The sequence below is a fragment of the Saccostrea echinata genome, unplaced genomic scaffold, assembly GCF_033153115.1.
Source record: "Saccostrea echinata isolate AGI-Se365-2 ecotype Australia unplaced genomic scaffold, CSIRO_AGI_Sech_v1 ptg000009l, whole genome shotgun sequence".
NCBI classification, from domain to species: Eukaryota; Metazoa; Mollusca; class Bivalvia; order Ostreida; family Ostreidae; genus Saccostrea; species Saccostrea echinata.
The window spans coordinates 30,652,174-30,665,351 of record NW_026889758.1 but is presented as its reverse complement, the minus strand read 5'-3'; the positions used below and the strand labels follow the sequence as shown (position 1 = coordinate 30,665,351).

Sequence of the window (13,178 nt, the reverse complement as noted above, 5' to 3'; positions counted from 1 at the left end):
AAACATTCTCTGTAATTTGAGGAACATGGTAAAATAAAAAAAACATGATCAATACGTGACAAGACTCTATCCTTATAGCATATTGTAATTAACCAAAGACCTAGACGCGACACAAATACGATTAGATGAGTTCTATATTGTTTTAAGCGTTCTTTGGGTATAGAACACATAACACCTCTGGTACAAACAGGTCAAGATATTTGGAATCTTTTAATATCATATTTAAACGATCAATTATGATTAAAATTCCTTTTATTGTTTTATACAAGATTGAACACTTGTTTTCTTAAAAATAATTCTTTAAAAAAAATGAATTGCATTCTCAATATTTTCCTTTTTCTAAACATTCATTTTTTGGATCATCTAGCAGTTACATTCCGCCAAAATATGGCAAAGATACTACCGACTCTGTGTAAAACAACAAATAATCAATCGATCTAGATTGTCTCGTTTGTGTGTATTTTATTTTTTCCATTGGATTCAATACACAATTCATATAGGAATACAGTTTTAGCTCACCTCGAAGAAGTCGAGATGAGCTTATTTTATACCCCTGCTTTGGAGTCCTGGTTAAAGTTTAATAACGAAGTCCTTGACCGAGTAACTAACTGGCCTATCTGGACAAAACTTAAGAGGTTATATTTACAAAGGTCATATAATCATTGAGTTGATCCTTACGTCGCGGATTCGAATCCTACTGCGGGACGTGTAAGACCGGTCCTTCGGTTTCTGTATAAACCGAGGTCCAGTGTCGCATGCAGTAGGTGCTGGCACAGAAAAGTCCCTCACTGCTCAATTGTCTTATGTGCCGAGTATAGGTCTAATGAGACGTTAAACAACAAACAAACAAACAAACAAACGACCATAGAATTTGCAAAATCCAGACGTTAAACGAGATTTTTGAAAGCTTTGTAACATCAACTTTTTAAACATCAACGGTTTAAAAATTACTAACTTAGAGTATGCGCTTCCGTACCGAAACATCGGGAGACATAAATACTATATGCAGGTGAAAAAGAAACATTACTACATAAATAAAGTTGATTATGAAAGGGCTGAAGTCGTCCTGTTTATTACATAATTTAGCTGTTAAATTAGGTCATTAACGTCTGTAGTCGGTAAAACATCCAAATATGAAAGAGATGTGCTAGACTCTGTGGTATCTTTTATTTCATATCGACTCGACATACGAGAATGTTTTATTCTTAAGCAGATTTACTGGAATAAATCCTGCTTCATAGGAATATAAAACAGGTCGGTTAAAGTGTCTATGTGCAGTTCATTCTATACTGAAAAGAATTTGCTAATTGTAAAAGTTTTATTGGAAAACTACTTTTTTGTAACACAGTTAAAGATGTTGTTGGTTCAAGTGACGCCATGTAGGTTCATATTTGAATACAGGCAAACTTTTTGTAAGTAATATTTTTTGTAACATTAAAGTCTACATGTATTAAATTAATGTATGTTAAATTCATAAAGATATTGCATCTATTGAACCTTTGAAGACATATTAAGCATAAAATTGAAGTTAATACGGTGCTCCATATATATCGCATGACATTTAAAGTACTGCACTTAGAGGTTATGCTGCATGTATGAATGGGACAAGGGAAGCCAGTCTAACAGAGTGCAATGGTCGACAACAACAATCGTAAAGTGTTGATCGCTATGGACGGGAGTGAATACTCTGAGGAAGCGCTGAAATGTTTGTATTCAAACCGATGTCCATAGAACATAATTTTATAGGATTTTATTGATTATGAATTACACGTGAGAAACAGTGTTACGTGGTGCAAATAATTAGCATTACTGTAGTTTTATATACGTAACGTTTCCTTAGATAATTTGGTACATTTACCAGGTACGTCAAGAAATTGTAGCTTCTTTAAAGCCTCTCTAATCGACTTTATAGAGAAAACTATCACTTGTAAATGAATGAATACTACTGCGCAGTTAAACACCAAACAATTTTTAAACATACATAACTTGACCTTCTTATCTATCAAACGGACAGGGGAATTTAAAATTATGATGTTGTTTTATAAATCATCTAGTTTTGTGTACATATTTTAATAATTGAGATTTTTTCATTACGTTCAGGTCGTATGTTCAAGTAGAGGGCAATACATGTATATATAAAATATATAAATATATAAATGTAAATAGAAAGAGATATGACAATAAAAAAAAGTAAGGTGGGGTCGTTTATAGACTGAGTTTTGCTTACATTCTGTACATTGCATACATTTATGAAAAATCCTAATCATCAGGGACGTTGAAACGTAGTGCAGGTTCATTTTAAATTCTTTCTTGCTGTGATTCTCGTGAGAAAGTATGAAAATAATATGAAAAGCTTACACTAGTAATGTATGTTGAGTTACTTATATACATATACTAATATAAGATTATATATATATATATATATATATATATATATATATATATATATATATATATATATATATATATATATATATATATATATATATATATATATATATCTCCAAGATCTCCATATGTCTTCATAATTTTACATAATTTTTCTCTATGGATAGGACCAAAGACTTTTTCGACGTCAGTGAAATTAATGTAAAGTGTAGTTTGCCATTCATTCATTTGCTCTACGATGCTGCGCACTATGAAGATCTGCTGAGTTGTACTTCATCCCTTTCGAAAGCCAATTTGTTCCTTCCGCTGTAAAATTATTCCTTCTCTGATCCTATCAATTATGATTCTTCCTAGGACTTCGCTCACTTGAAGTAGTAGAGTGATACCTTTCCAGTTTTTGGTTTTTTTTTTCAGATTCAAGGTCCCTTAGGTTTCTTTGAGAACTTTATGATAAGTTCCTTCTTGCATGTTTCAGGTATTTTCTACTTATTCCATATCTTGTCAAGACGATTCTTCACCGTTTTCCTGTTGTAAAATAAAACTCTGTATCTGTTTTGACTAGTTACACTGTTCCAGGTGTCTTGCCATTTTGAGGTCTTTGATAGCATTTTTTTTTTAATTTCTGCATATGATGGTTCACTGGTATTTATCTCTGCTATAGGTGATTCTATAATTTCTTCGTCTTCTTGGCTCCTCCCTATTGAGAATCTCCTTAAAATGATAATTCCACCTAGCTTCTCAATGTCTTCTCCCTCCCTATGAAGAGCTTGCCACCTTTGTCTTCAATGTGTGTGGTTCTTTGTTGTGGTCCTTAATCAATACACACATTTTTTTTAAAAGTCCGTATAGTGTGTGCACGTTGTCTCTTCTGCCTGTGTCGCTATGTTTCCCACCACTTGTCTTTTTATTTCTTTGTCTTTCTCCTTATCTTGTAGTCGCCCTCGAAGTCTTTTTAGTGAGTTACTAAAAATTCCTTACTTATGTATACTCTCTGATTTATTATCATCTAGGTTGTTTCGCTTATCCAATGTTTCTTTCTTTTTTCCCCATTAGCATCTCCTTTATTGTCTCTGTGTAGCATTTCTATATGCTCTTTCACTCATTTTCAATCTAATCTTCAGATCATGATTATTTTCTTCGTTAGAACAATGTTTCTTAGTGATAATGTGATTGTCACGTATTATCAATTATTCACACAAGTGCAGATACATTGATAATTTACTGGTAATTTTAAAAAAAAATGCTGTAACTCAGATAAAAATTTTAGACTCTTTCTCTTTAAGGGTTTGCCAGTAAAGTGTGCAAAAATGATGATCACATAATTGTGCTCCACGTTACTGATCATAAAGAATCCCTGTCCTATTCATGTAAGTAGAAATGTACATTGTTAATGTATAACTAGAACTGCTCTTCAGAATATTCAGCAAAGTTTACATCTTCTACCCCAAAAATATTGAAAGATAAACAAACAACAACAACAAAATACAAAACATGAGAAATTTAAACCTGTTTAATGATACTGATATCATGAGAAATTAAAAATGCCTCCTCCTTTACAATGGCATCAATAAGCTTACAAACGAAATTATATTTTGAAAAAAGTATAAATCAATCAGCTACTCAGTTATACAAGACGTGTCAGCAGATGTGCCCTATCATACCCAAAATTTAACAGGTTTACCCTTCAAAACTAGTACTCCCCAATTGCAACCTTAGTGTAAAAATATTTGTAAAGCAATACATGTATGAGCTGCAACTATGATGTCAGATATTTTTGTTGCAAAACTGTAATTTACTATTTCAATGACAGAAAAGAAGAACGTTTATAATTTTTTGTTGTTCATATTTGCGACCGAAGAACTTTTAATAAGCTTAGATTGAAGCAAAATTACATTATTGTCGTCCTGTACAATATTGATTTGTTTAATAATAATAGAATACTATATATTTTATTGTGCAGAATCCTTTATTCTGAAACAGTTATACTTTATTTCTGCCTAATTGATCAAAAAGGTTTAAGTTATATACAAATTTATCATAAGTACACATAAACTTCTGAGATAAACTTCTGAGTAGTTAATAAAGCACAACAACTTTGTTCATTTCTTATTTAAACTCTCGTGCTTGAAGTGAAGTCATATGTACTCACCGACCATCCTATTCATATGAGGTACCAATTTAGACAATTTGATATTCCAATGCATAAGAGATGGTAAAATGGCACTGTTACAACGCACTTTGAAAAATTACGCACTTTGAGAATTTTTTTCAAAGTGCGTTAAATTTGGGACGAAATTAACGTACTTTGAAATAAAAAAAATGTTTCTTTTCAAAGTGCGTTAATATCGACCATATTAACGCACTTTGAAAAAAATGTGCACGGCTTGGTCAATATTCTTGCAAATTATGATAAATAATTATTTGAACCTGTATGGATAACTTTTTGGTGATGACGTCACTTCAGGATCTGAGATATAGCCGTTTTAAAGATTTTTAGGGGTTGTCTAGTTCCCAAAGGTTCTCGTAAATGTTATAAAAGGGAAATGGGTCTTTTATGGAGGAATGATTGTTTAGTAGCACGATTTCGTTTCCTTTTTTTATTTCCAGTCTATAATAAGTTCTGTAGATGTAGGGGTCGATTTATGACTTAAAGCATCGCATTTTTCTTAGGGAAAAGGGAGTAATTATGATTTTTCCATTGAAAATATATTTTCCCGCAGAATGTGATGGTCTTGGTTTTTTTTTTTTTTTTTTTTTTTTTTTTACAGTTCTTTAATTAATATTAAGAGGTATGAAAAAAAATTGCTTTTTATACAAGTTGATTTTGTAAAGCCTCTTTGGCCAAAGTATAGTCAGTTGGCTATTGTTGCTTAGATCAGCGATATGGTCCCTGAACCTCTCTTCTTTAATATAACAGGGTGCGTTAATATATTTTTTTTTTCAGGAAAGCTTATCTCAATTTTTTTCATGTATTTTACGGTAACTCAAATTTATTGAGAGAAAGTATACTAATGTCATACAACGTTATGTAAATACATATATTTGGGTAGGAAAGATAAAGAGTTGGGCTGAGGGATCCTCTACCTGTCTTCTCGTTCTCGACGAGGGTAGATCAATTCATCAGTTTTTCGAAAGAAATATAACATAATAATGATGTCTCTTACTTAAATCTAACTCCAGAATTTTTATTTTATACATTTTTTTTCAAAGTGCGTTAAGTATCTTCATGGTAAAAAAAAATGTTGATGTACACTCTTAACGACTTTCGTACTCGCTAATGACGTCGACATGTTATAACAAAGAAATATTAGAGTTTCTCGTGATTTAACTGATTTTAAGTTACTTCTTTATAAAAGATTATCCCTATTTCAGGACTACATCTACGATATTCGGATTCACTATTTGTCTTCCCTTATACAGTAGCTTGTTCAACACTGAAAGTAATTAAATATTTCAGAAACAATGCCTCTGTTAGAACCCCCAACTGCTGTCCTTTAGCAATAACTTATTTAAAGCTTAACTCTAGAAAACAATAACCAAATACTGAACAAGTGGCGAGATGCATTCGAAAAGAAAATTATATCATGACCGGTAAAACTATAAAACACCAGCAAGACACTTTATGCATGGAAAAAAACACTGACATGATCATTCTTTGCCGGATATCTGACTTTTAGATAGAAAGGGGCAAATAAGGCAAAAATGTGATATAATTTTTTAACGGAAGACGAAGTATTGATTCTATATCATTTAAATGAGAGTAACAAAATAATTAAATGCCATTATGGTTCCAGTTTTTGAAGATTCAAATTAAGGAGGCAGGTACCGCTTCTGAACCAGCAACTGTTATATACCATGAGTCTTTATAGATTGTAGGATAGAAAAAACAGCTGCAAATGCAGTTTCTTCTGAAATAAAATTTATCATGTATATAGATTTTATATTGATAGCTCCCTGGTTACCTGTAGACCCCATGATATTCCAGATGAAGGTGAAAGAGGAAGAAGAAAAGGCCAAAGAGACCATTAAGAAACTGGATGCCTTGATAAAGGATATCGGAGTATGATTATCTAGACTTGTTTGAAGATAACTCATGATGATGATGATGATGATGATATATATATATATATATATATATATATATATATATATATATATATATATATATATATATATATATATATAATACTTGCTGAAGGTCATCCTTATTTCAAAATTTCCAGGTTTCTTTAAAAGAAATATGTATGAAAATAAAGCAAAACACAGTTATTCCCTATAATTTCAGTTCCTCAAGATCAGAATTTCTCAGAACTGAATCAATACTGCAAAAATTTTCAATAATGTGGTATTTTTAGATCAAAGCACACGTCATTCGAGCCCATGGCAACCCCGGAGAACAGATCACTAAAAAGGCTGAAGAACTGGGAGTCAACATGGTGATTATTGGTTCTCGTGGATTAGGAAAAATTAGGCGGACTATTATGGGGAGTGTGAGCGATTTTGTGCTACACCATTCGTACATACCTGTCGTGATATTTCGCCATTAAAGAAATACAAAAACCGTATTAATTATGAATAACTCGTGTCAATAATGCCAATATCTTATGACGAACAGATGCCTTTCAGTGTTGATTAAAAATAATTATGATCATTGCTATAAAACAGAGATAGAGAAGAAGAATTATTTAAAGATTTTTAAGACTTTGTTCTGTAACAAATGTATTGATTTATTTCTGTTAGAAATGCTTGTTGATTTAGGTTACATGGGTATAAATTGTATAGTATATTTATTTGTAACGTTGTTTCTTTTTTACATCACTAACCAAAGAATCTGCGGTATTGTATTTTGACAGTTCGTTTACATCTAAAATAAAATCGTCTAGTGTTCTTGTTTTTCCTTTTCTTTTAACTATAGTCCCGCTGGGCGCGTCATTATTGTTGATGTAAATATGGTTGAAAATCATGACCCAAAAGCTATCATTTAAATGTCTTAAATCTACAGGAAGTCCCGATCTTTCTATTGGCGACAGAACTTCTGTCGAGGATGCGCCAGACCCTAAAGTTTTAGTTTTGGAAGGAAAAAATACGGAATTTCTGGAATTTCATTGTTCTATCGCTGTAATTGGTTTCCGCGTTAACACAAAACAAGCATTTCATGAAATTCTATGTTTCAAAATGGACTTTCATAAAATACCACTTGAGTTGTGCCGTTGGAAAAAAATAAAATAATTTTCCTACCTACCCTATTTTTTTTTCAGGCTGGTAGCAGGAAACAAGACTATTATTTTTTTGGCCTAAAATCAAAATAGATGTACAAATGTCTCTAACAAGACTACTAGTTTGTTATTATAATAAAAAAAGAGAAAATAAGCTCCTTGACTCAAAATTTTATTCTTATAAATAAAATGATTCTTGATTTAGTTTACTCATGTACTAAGTGATATTGAAGTCTGACTAAACCTGCAGGGAGGGTAGTGTCTGGCCAGTAGAAAAATAGATCAGGTTATGTCAAAGTCACGAATAATGATTTCAGAGTCAAACATTAGCATGGTTGAAGTTCTGTCTTCAAGTTGTATGAAATTCAAGGTACATGTAGCAAGGTCAATGCAAAATCAGGTCAAGGTCAATGTCAGAGTCAATGAGTATAATCAACATTAGGAAATGTAATAGCAATGCAATGAATAGGGAGGGGCAACATCACAAAATCTTGAAATTATTGAATTGTGATTATCAAAATTATTTTAATCAGTGTATGATGATAGACAATTATATCTTCGACAGTTTCTTTTTACATGAGCAAAAATGTAAACTGATGGAGGGCAGAAAGGAGAATGGAACAACAAAGATGAACATGACAAATTATATACTGTAAACCAATTTCTATTCACGTGCGAAAAATATCTGCGATTTTCATGACCTATTTTAACTCCCCAATATTAATCGCCGCAAACCATTTATCTTGCTATATATTTGTAAAGGACATTTCCTCAGTCGCGAAAAATAATCGTTGCGGATTGTTTTCAAACTGAAGAGTCGCAAATAAAAGATGACGCGAATAATAGTTGGTTTACAGTAATTTATCATGTGAATCTTTGGTTGTTCCATTCTCCTTACTGTCCTCCATCAAAAAAGGAGAATGGAACAACCACAGATTCACATGACAAATTATATAACCTGTCATGTGCATCTTTTGTTGTTCCATTCTCCTTCCTGCCCTCCATCCAAGCATACTTAGTATGGCAAAATATGAGGCATATAATATTGACTTTCAAGGGGGGGGGGGGTACTGCAAAAAAAGGAAGGAGAAGGGAATTTCCATTGAATTTTATATTGGCAGTTATTGCTTATACATCCATTTATTGTTTGTTTCCATGGAAACAACATAGTGCAAAAACACTCCTGTTGCAGTAATTTTGATATATTTGTATTTTATTAATTTAAGTGTTCGTCTGTGTATGTGAGGGTAAGTACATGATTAGAAGTTGATCAAGCACTGAGTCTCTAGTTTTGTATTTTGATAATATTAACATAATAGGGACTGTTCCTGAACTATCTTAATGTGGTTGCCAAAGCAACTGTTTTTAAAAATGAATTTCTATTTTAATGCAAGTGAAATGACAAGGTTAATTAGCATGATTTATTTTATTGAAGAAGAAACATAACATTCAACGATGTGTACATTGATAATATCAATAATAATAGGGATTGTTCCAGAACTATTTGGTTGCCATAGCAACTGTTTTTTTTAAATTATGAATTGAAATGAAGTAAAATGATAAAGTTGATTAATTTGATTTATTCATTGATTCAGAAGAAGAAATATTATAATGCAATGTGGCTATGGTTATTTTATATTGTTAATATCAATAATTATTTGAATAGTTCCTGAACTTTGTGGTTGCCATAGCAACGTAGTAATTTTTTTAAATTTTAGATTTCTATTTTGTTTAATGTTAAGTGAATTGAAAAGGTAAATTAGTGAGTTATTTTTTCATTAATGATTTAATTAAAGCAGATATGTACAAAAAATCAGTCAAATATAGAATCTTCAAATTAATCCAAATTCTCCATGGCAACCATTTTTGTTTTCATTTTATTTTATTTTAAGAAATATTACCACTCTAGAAATTTTATATTTTGTTGAGTATGGAATGAACTTTTACCTGATGGTGGTCATTTGCTATGGAGTGCCTGCATTTTTTTGCTATTATTTGTAGAAAATGCCCAAAATCTGCATTTTTTAAAATTTGTTAAATTTTTAAAAATTGACACTTTTCATAAAAAGATCATTCATTCATGACCAACTACAGAATTAATTCACTAATTGTGGTAGTTACTCCTATAAATAATGCATCAGAATAGGTAACCGTCAATCCTGTATGAAATGTCTAGAAAATAAAAAATAAAGATGAAGTGGGTACAATTTTAGTAGAATGCTGCTCATTTATGAGCTATAAATGGCGGTTTTGGTAACCATGGCAACCGGTACTCAAATTTGTCTGTTGACCCCAAATATGACCTATACATGGTGTTTCTACATTACATGCAAAATATCAGCCAAATCTGTGATGTACCATTTCCAACTTTTTTCTATATTCTTTGATGCTTACAGAGAATGACTCTTAAAAGGCAATATGCGAACCAAGTATCCTTTTGTTTTCACTAAATCAGTGGTGATAAAATAATACAAAAGACTACATAAACAATTTGCCATTGTTCCAGATGTCAAGGCTTGAAACAACATCTTTTTTGCAATAAGGCTCATTATTATAACTGTATTTTAGAAAAACTTCGTTTTATTCTTTATCTGGAAATCCAACTTTTACTCACAATTAACGTTCTTTGGATGAAATTTTCAAAAATTACATTTCAGTCTATAATGCTTTTAACATTCCAGTCAACCAAGATGTGTTTGATCTACCTTACCTACACTGAATCCCAAAACTTCATAAAAATCTTTACAAACAAAGATATGATGCCGGATCCGCAAATGCTCTACTAAGCCCCTATCAATACTTTTCACAAACTGTTGTAAAGGAGAAACTGTGCTACGTTATATTCTAATATTCTAGAAGTGGTGTTAATAAAATATGGTTTCTCAAAAATTCTAATTAACTTTAGAAAATTTAAAAATGGAACTCTTGTGATTGGTCATCAACAAAATTACTTGGTTAAAAATCTCTCTGATTCTATACATAAGTACGTTGAGGTTCATATTGAAAGGATTTAGAGTTCCTCATTGACAAAATATACGAGTAGTCCTTTTAGACCTACGTCAACCTAAGACTAAACGTAAACTTACGACTTTTTTGGCGCAACGTCAAACGTACGATTTTTTGTGAATAATCAAAATCTTAAGGGAAAAAAAACTTAAATCTTACGTCTACGACTGACCGTAAGATTTTTTGTGAATAGATGTCCAGGTCTTCCAAGAATCTGTTGGAATCCCGACGGGCTCCTTTATTAGCCGATCCGTTTTTATATTCCTATGATGAAGAATTTATTCAAACACTTTTACATGAGAAAAAAAAATCTTGCTGTGACCTTCTTCTCGACATTCCGAGATATTGACGACGTTTTATCAATTAATAATAGTTACTTCCATTCATAAGTAGACTCGATACATTCCAGTGAACTCAAAATAAAAGCACCACAGAGTCTGACACATCTGTCTCAGGTTTTGATGTTTCACTCACTATAGGTGGTAGGGCCAACTAAAAGCCAAACTGTATGACAAATGAGATGACTTCAGCATTTGCATAGTCAACTTTCCTTATTTATGTAGTAATATTCCACTGTCACCATAAAGTGTTTACATCTCCCAATATATTTGTTATTCAAGAGCATGCACTAAGTTCGATCAATTTTCAAACCGAGGCAGGCTACTGACAAGTAAGTTGATAACACAGGGATTTCAACAACCTCGTTTTAAGTCAGCATTTCGTAAATTCTAATGACCTTGTTAGCAAAAGAATCTATCTGTGGGTCGTATTCTGATTGGTACGCAGGTATGTTAAGGCAGTACCCAGATCATATTTCGGCGAATTTAGACTTTTTTCGTAAAATGTAACATTGATAAATCGGAAAAGCCATAGATAAAACATTTACTATAATTATCCATTGTATAGACGTCATTGAGTTTTACGCTAAAAGAAGCACTCCACTACGACGTCATCATGTGACGTCTATAAACAGAAAAATTGCCTTAATGAAAAAGTGAAAAGTTCAACACTACCCCGGGGATAATTCAATTCTTCTTGAGAAAATAATTATGTAAAAACATCACTGGGTCATGAAAAGTGCTGCTAGAATCCTACTCTCCCGACACAGAAAAAATTATTCCAAAGTTTCGCATGAAACCTTACCAAAATTATTACATTTTGTACAAACGATCAAGGAATTGTCATCAATTCATGTTAATCATACGATTCTAGCAGCAGTTTCCAAGTACTATAGAAAACAAGCTTTCGATACAAACAAAAATTATGTCTCAAAGTATGCGGCGTAGTGTTGAACTTTTGCAACTTTGTTGGTATAGAACGACAGAGGAAAGGCTGATCGGGATTTTTAAGCACTGCCTGTGTTCATTATAAGAAAACATGATTAGAATATATCAGCGTACCTGATTCTTAATCTTTAATTCCTTATGAATCACACATAACATTCATGGTATATGCTTGAAAACTCCCATTTTACATATTTGTTTACATGAATTCTCGTCACGTTTCATTTTCACTCGGCAAATATTTGATCAATAGTTATGACGTCATGGGTTTGGTATTTAACCCCCGTGATAAATACTTAGCTGTTTATACCACCCAAAAACGACATGATTTTGTTTATATTATGTTTTTGAATGATTCCATTCATTTCTTGGACCTGAAATCAAACTTTAAATATAGATATTAAGAAATCATTATTTCTAAACTTCACGTCATACAGCTTACTATGACGTCATATTGTAGAGGCAAGTAGTATATCTCTGGATGTAGCCTTAACATACCCGCGTATATTTTATACAAATTGTTAGGTCTTTGTTTTTATACATATTTTGAATGAGGATTATTCCGTATACCTGATCAATAAATAGGGCTCACGGCAAGTGTGCCCGGTCTACAGGGGGTACTTACTCCTCCTAGGCATCTGATCCACTTCTCCACGGAATTTCCAAGTGTCCGGTTTTTTTTAATGAATTGCGTTCACTCTATAGGTCTTTGATTTCCATTACAAAAGGCTTTTAATTGCATGAAAAACTTCTACAAAAATGTCCTTTTATCCTCGTGTATACATGTATATCTAATGTAGGTGCATGTACACCAATCACGATAAGTGTACATATGTGTCACAGTTTGCTGAGTACTTTATTCTAATTACGGAAATTTGCATGTAAAAAAGCTGCAAAAATTTGGTTAAAAGGTCGTGACTATCGGTTTCATGAAAAATGTGATTTGTTAGAAATCATTAGCGTGACACCATGCAATATATCTTGAACTATTAATCAGTTCAAAATTCGTTGACTAATTCATATGTTTATAAATAATGAATAAGTGAAATTATTTGAAAAGAGAGACCGATATATGTTTCTATATGCCAGTTTAAAAATAAGACTTTTAAGCATGGATAATGATACATGTACAATTTTCACCGGAAGACAATTATTATTCAAATAAAACGGAAGATATTGCTATGCATGACTAACTAGTTTCCTCAATCCTCCAAAATATTAGACGATCCCAAGGGTTTGTAGGTTTTAAGCTATTTAAATACATTATTCATTTTGAAATGTGACA

The 13,178-nt window shown here is 31.9% G+C and overlaps 1 protein-coding gene across 1 annotated transcript; it reads left to right on the top strand.

Annotated features, from left to right (window-relative positions):
* Positions 1 to 1,582: 1,582 nt before the first annotated feature.
* Positions 1,583 to 7,275, top strand: LOC133183577 (universal stress protein YxiE-like). Its single transcript, XM_061318516.1, has 4 exons — positions 1,583 to 1,705; positions 3,672 to 3,755; positions 6,339 to 6,448; positions 6,744 to 7,275. The coding sequence occupies exons 1-4, from the start codon at positions 1,633 to 1,635 to the stop codon at positions 6,933 to 6,935; spliced, it is 459 nt and encodes a 152-aa protein (XP_061174500.1). The 5' UTR covers positions 1,583 to 1,632; the 3' UTR covers positions 6,936 to 7,275.
* Positions 7,276 to 13,178: the final 5,903 nt, after the last annotated feature.

Excerpts from the sequence above, each read along its gene's own strand:
- LOC133183577 (XM_061318516.1), top strand. The coding sequence starts at position 1,633 with ATGGTCGACAACAACAATCGTAAAGTGTTGATCGCTATGGACGGGAGT. Across the intron at positions 1,706-3,671 it reads CTCTGAGGAAGCGCTGAAAT|GGTTTGCCAGTAAAGTGTGC; the intron begins GTTTGTATTCAA and ends TTTCTCTTTAAG. Across the intron at positions 6,449-6,743 it reads CCTTGATAAAGGATATCGGA|ATCAAAGCACACGTCATTCG; the intron begins GTATGATTATCT and ends TGGTATTTTTAG.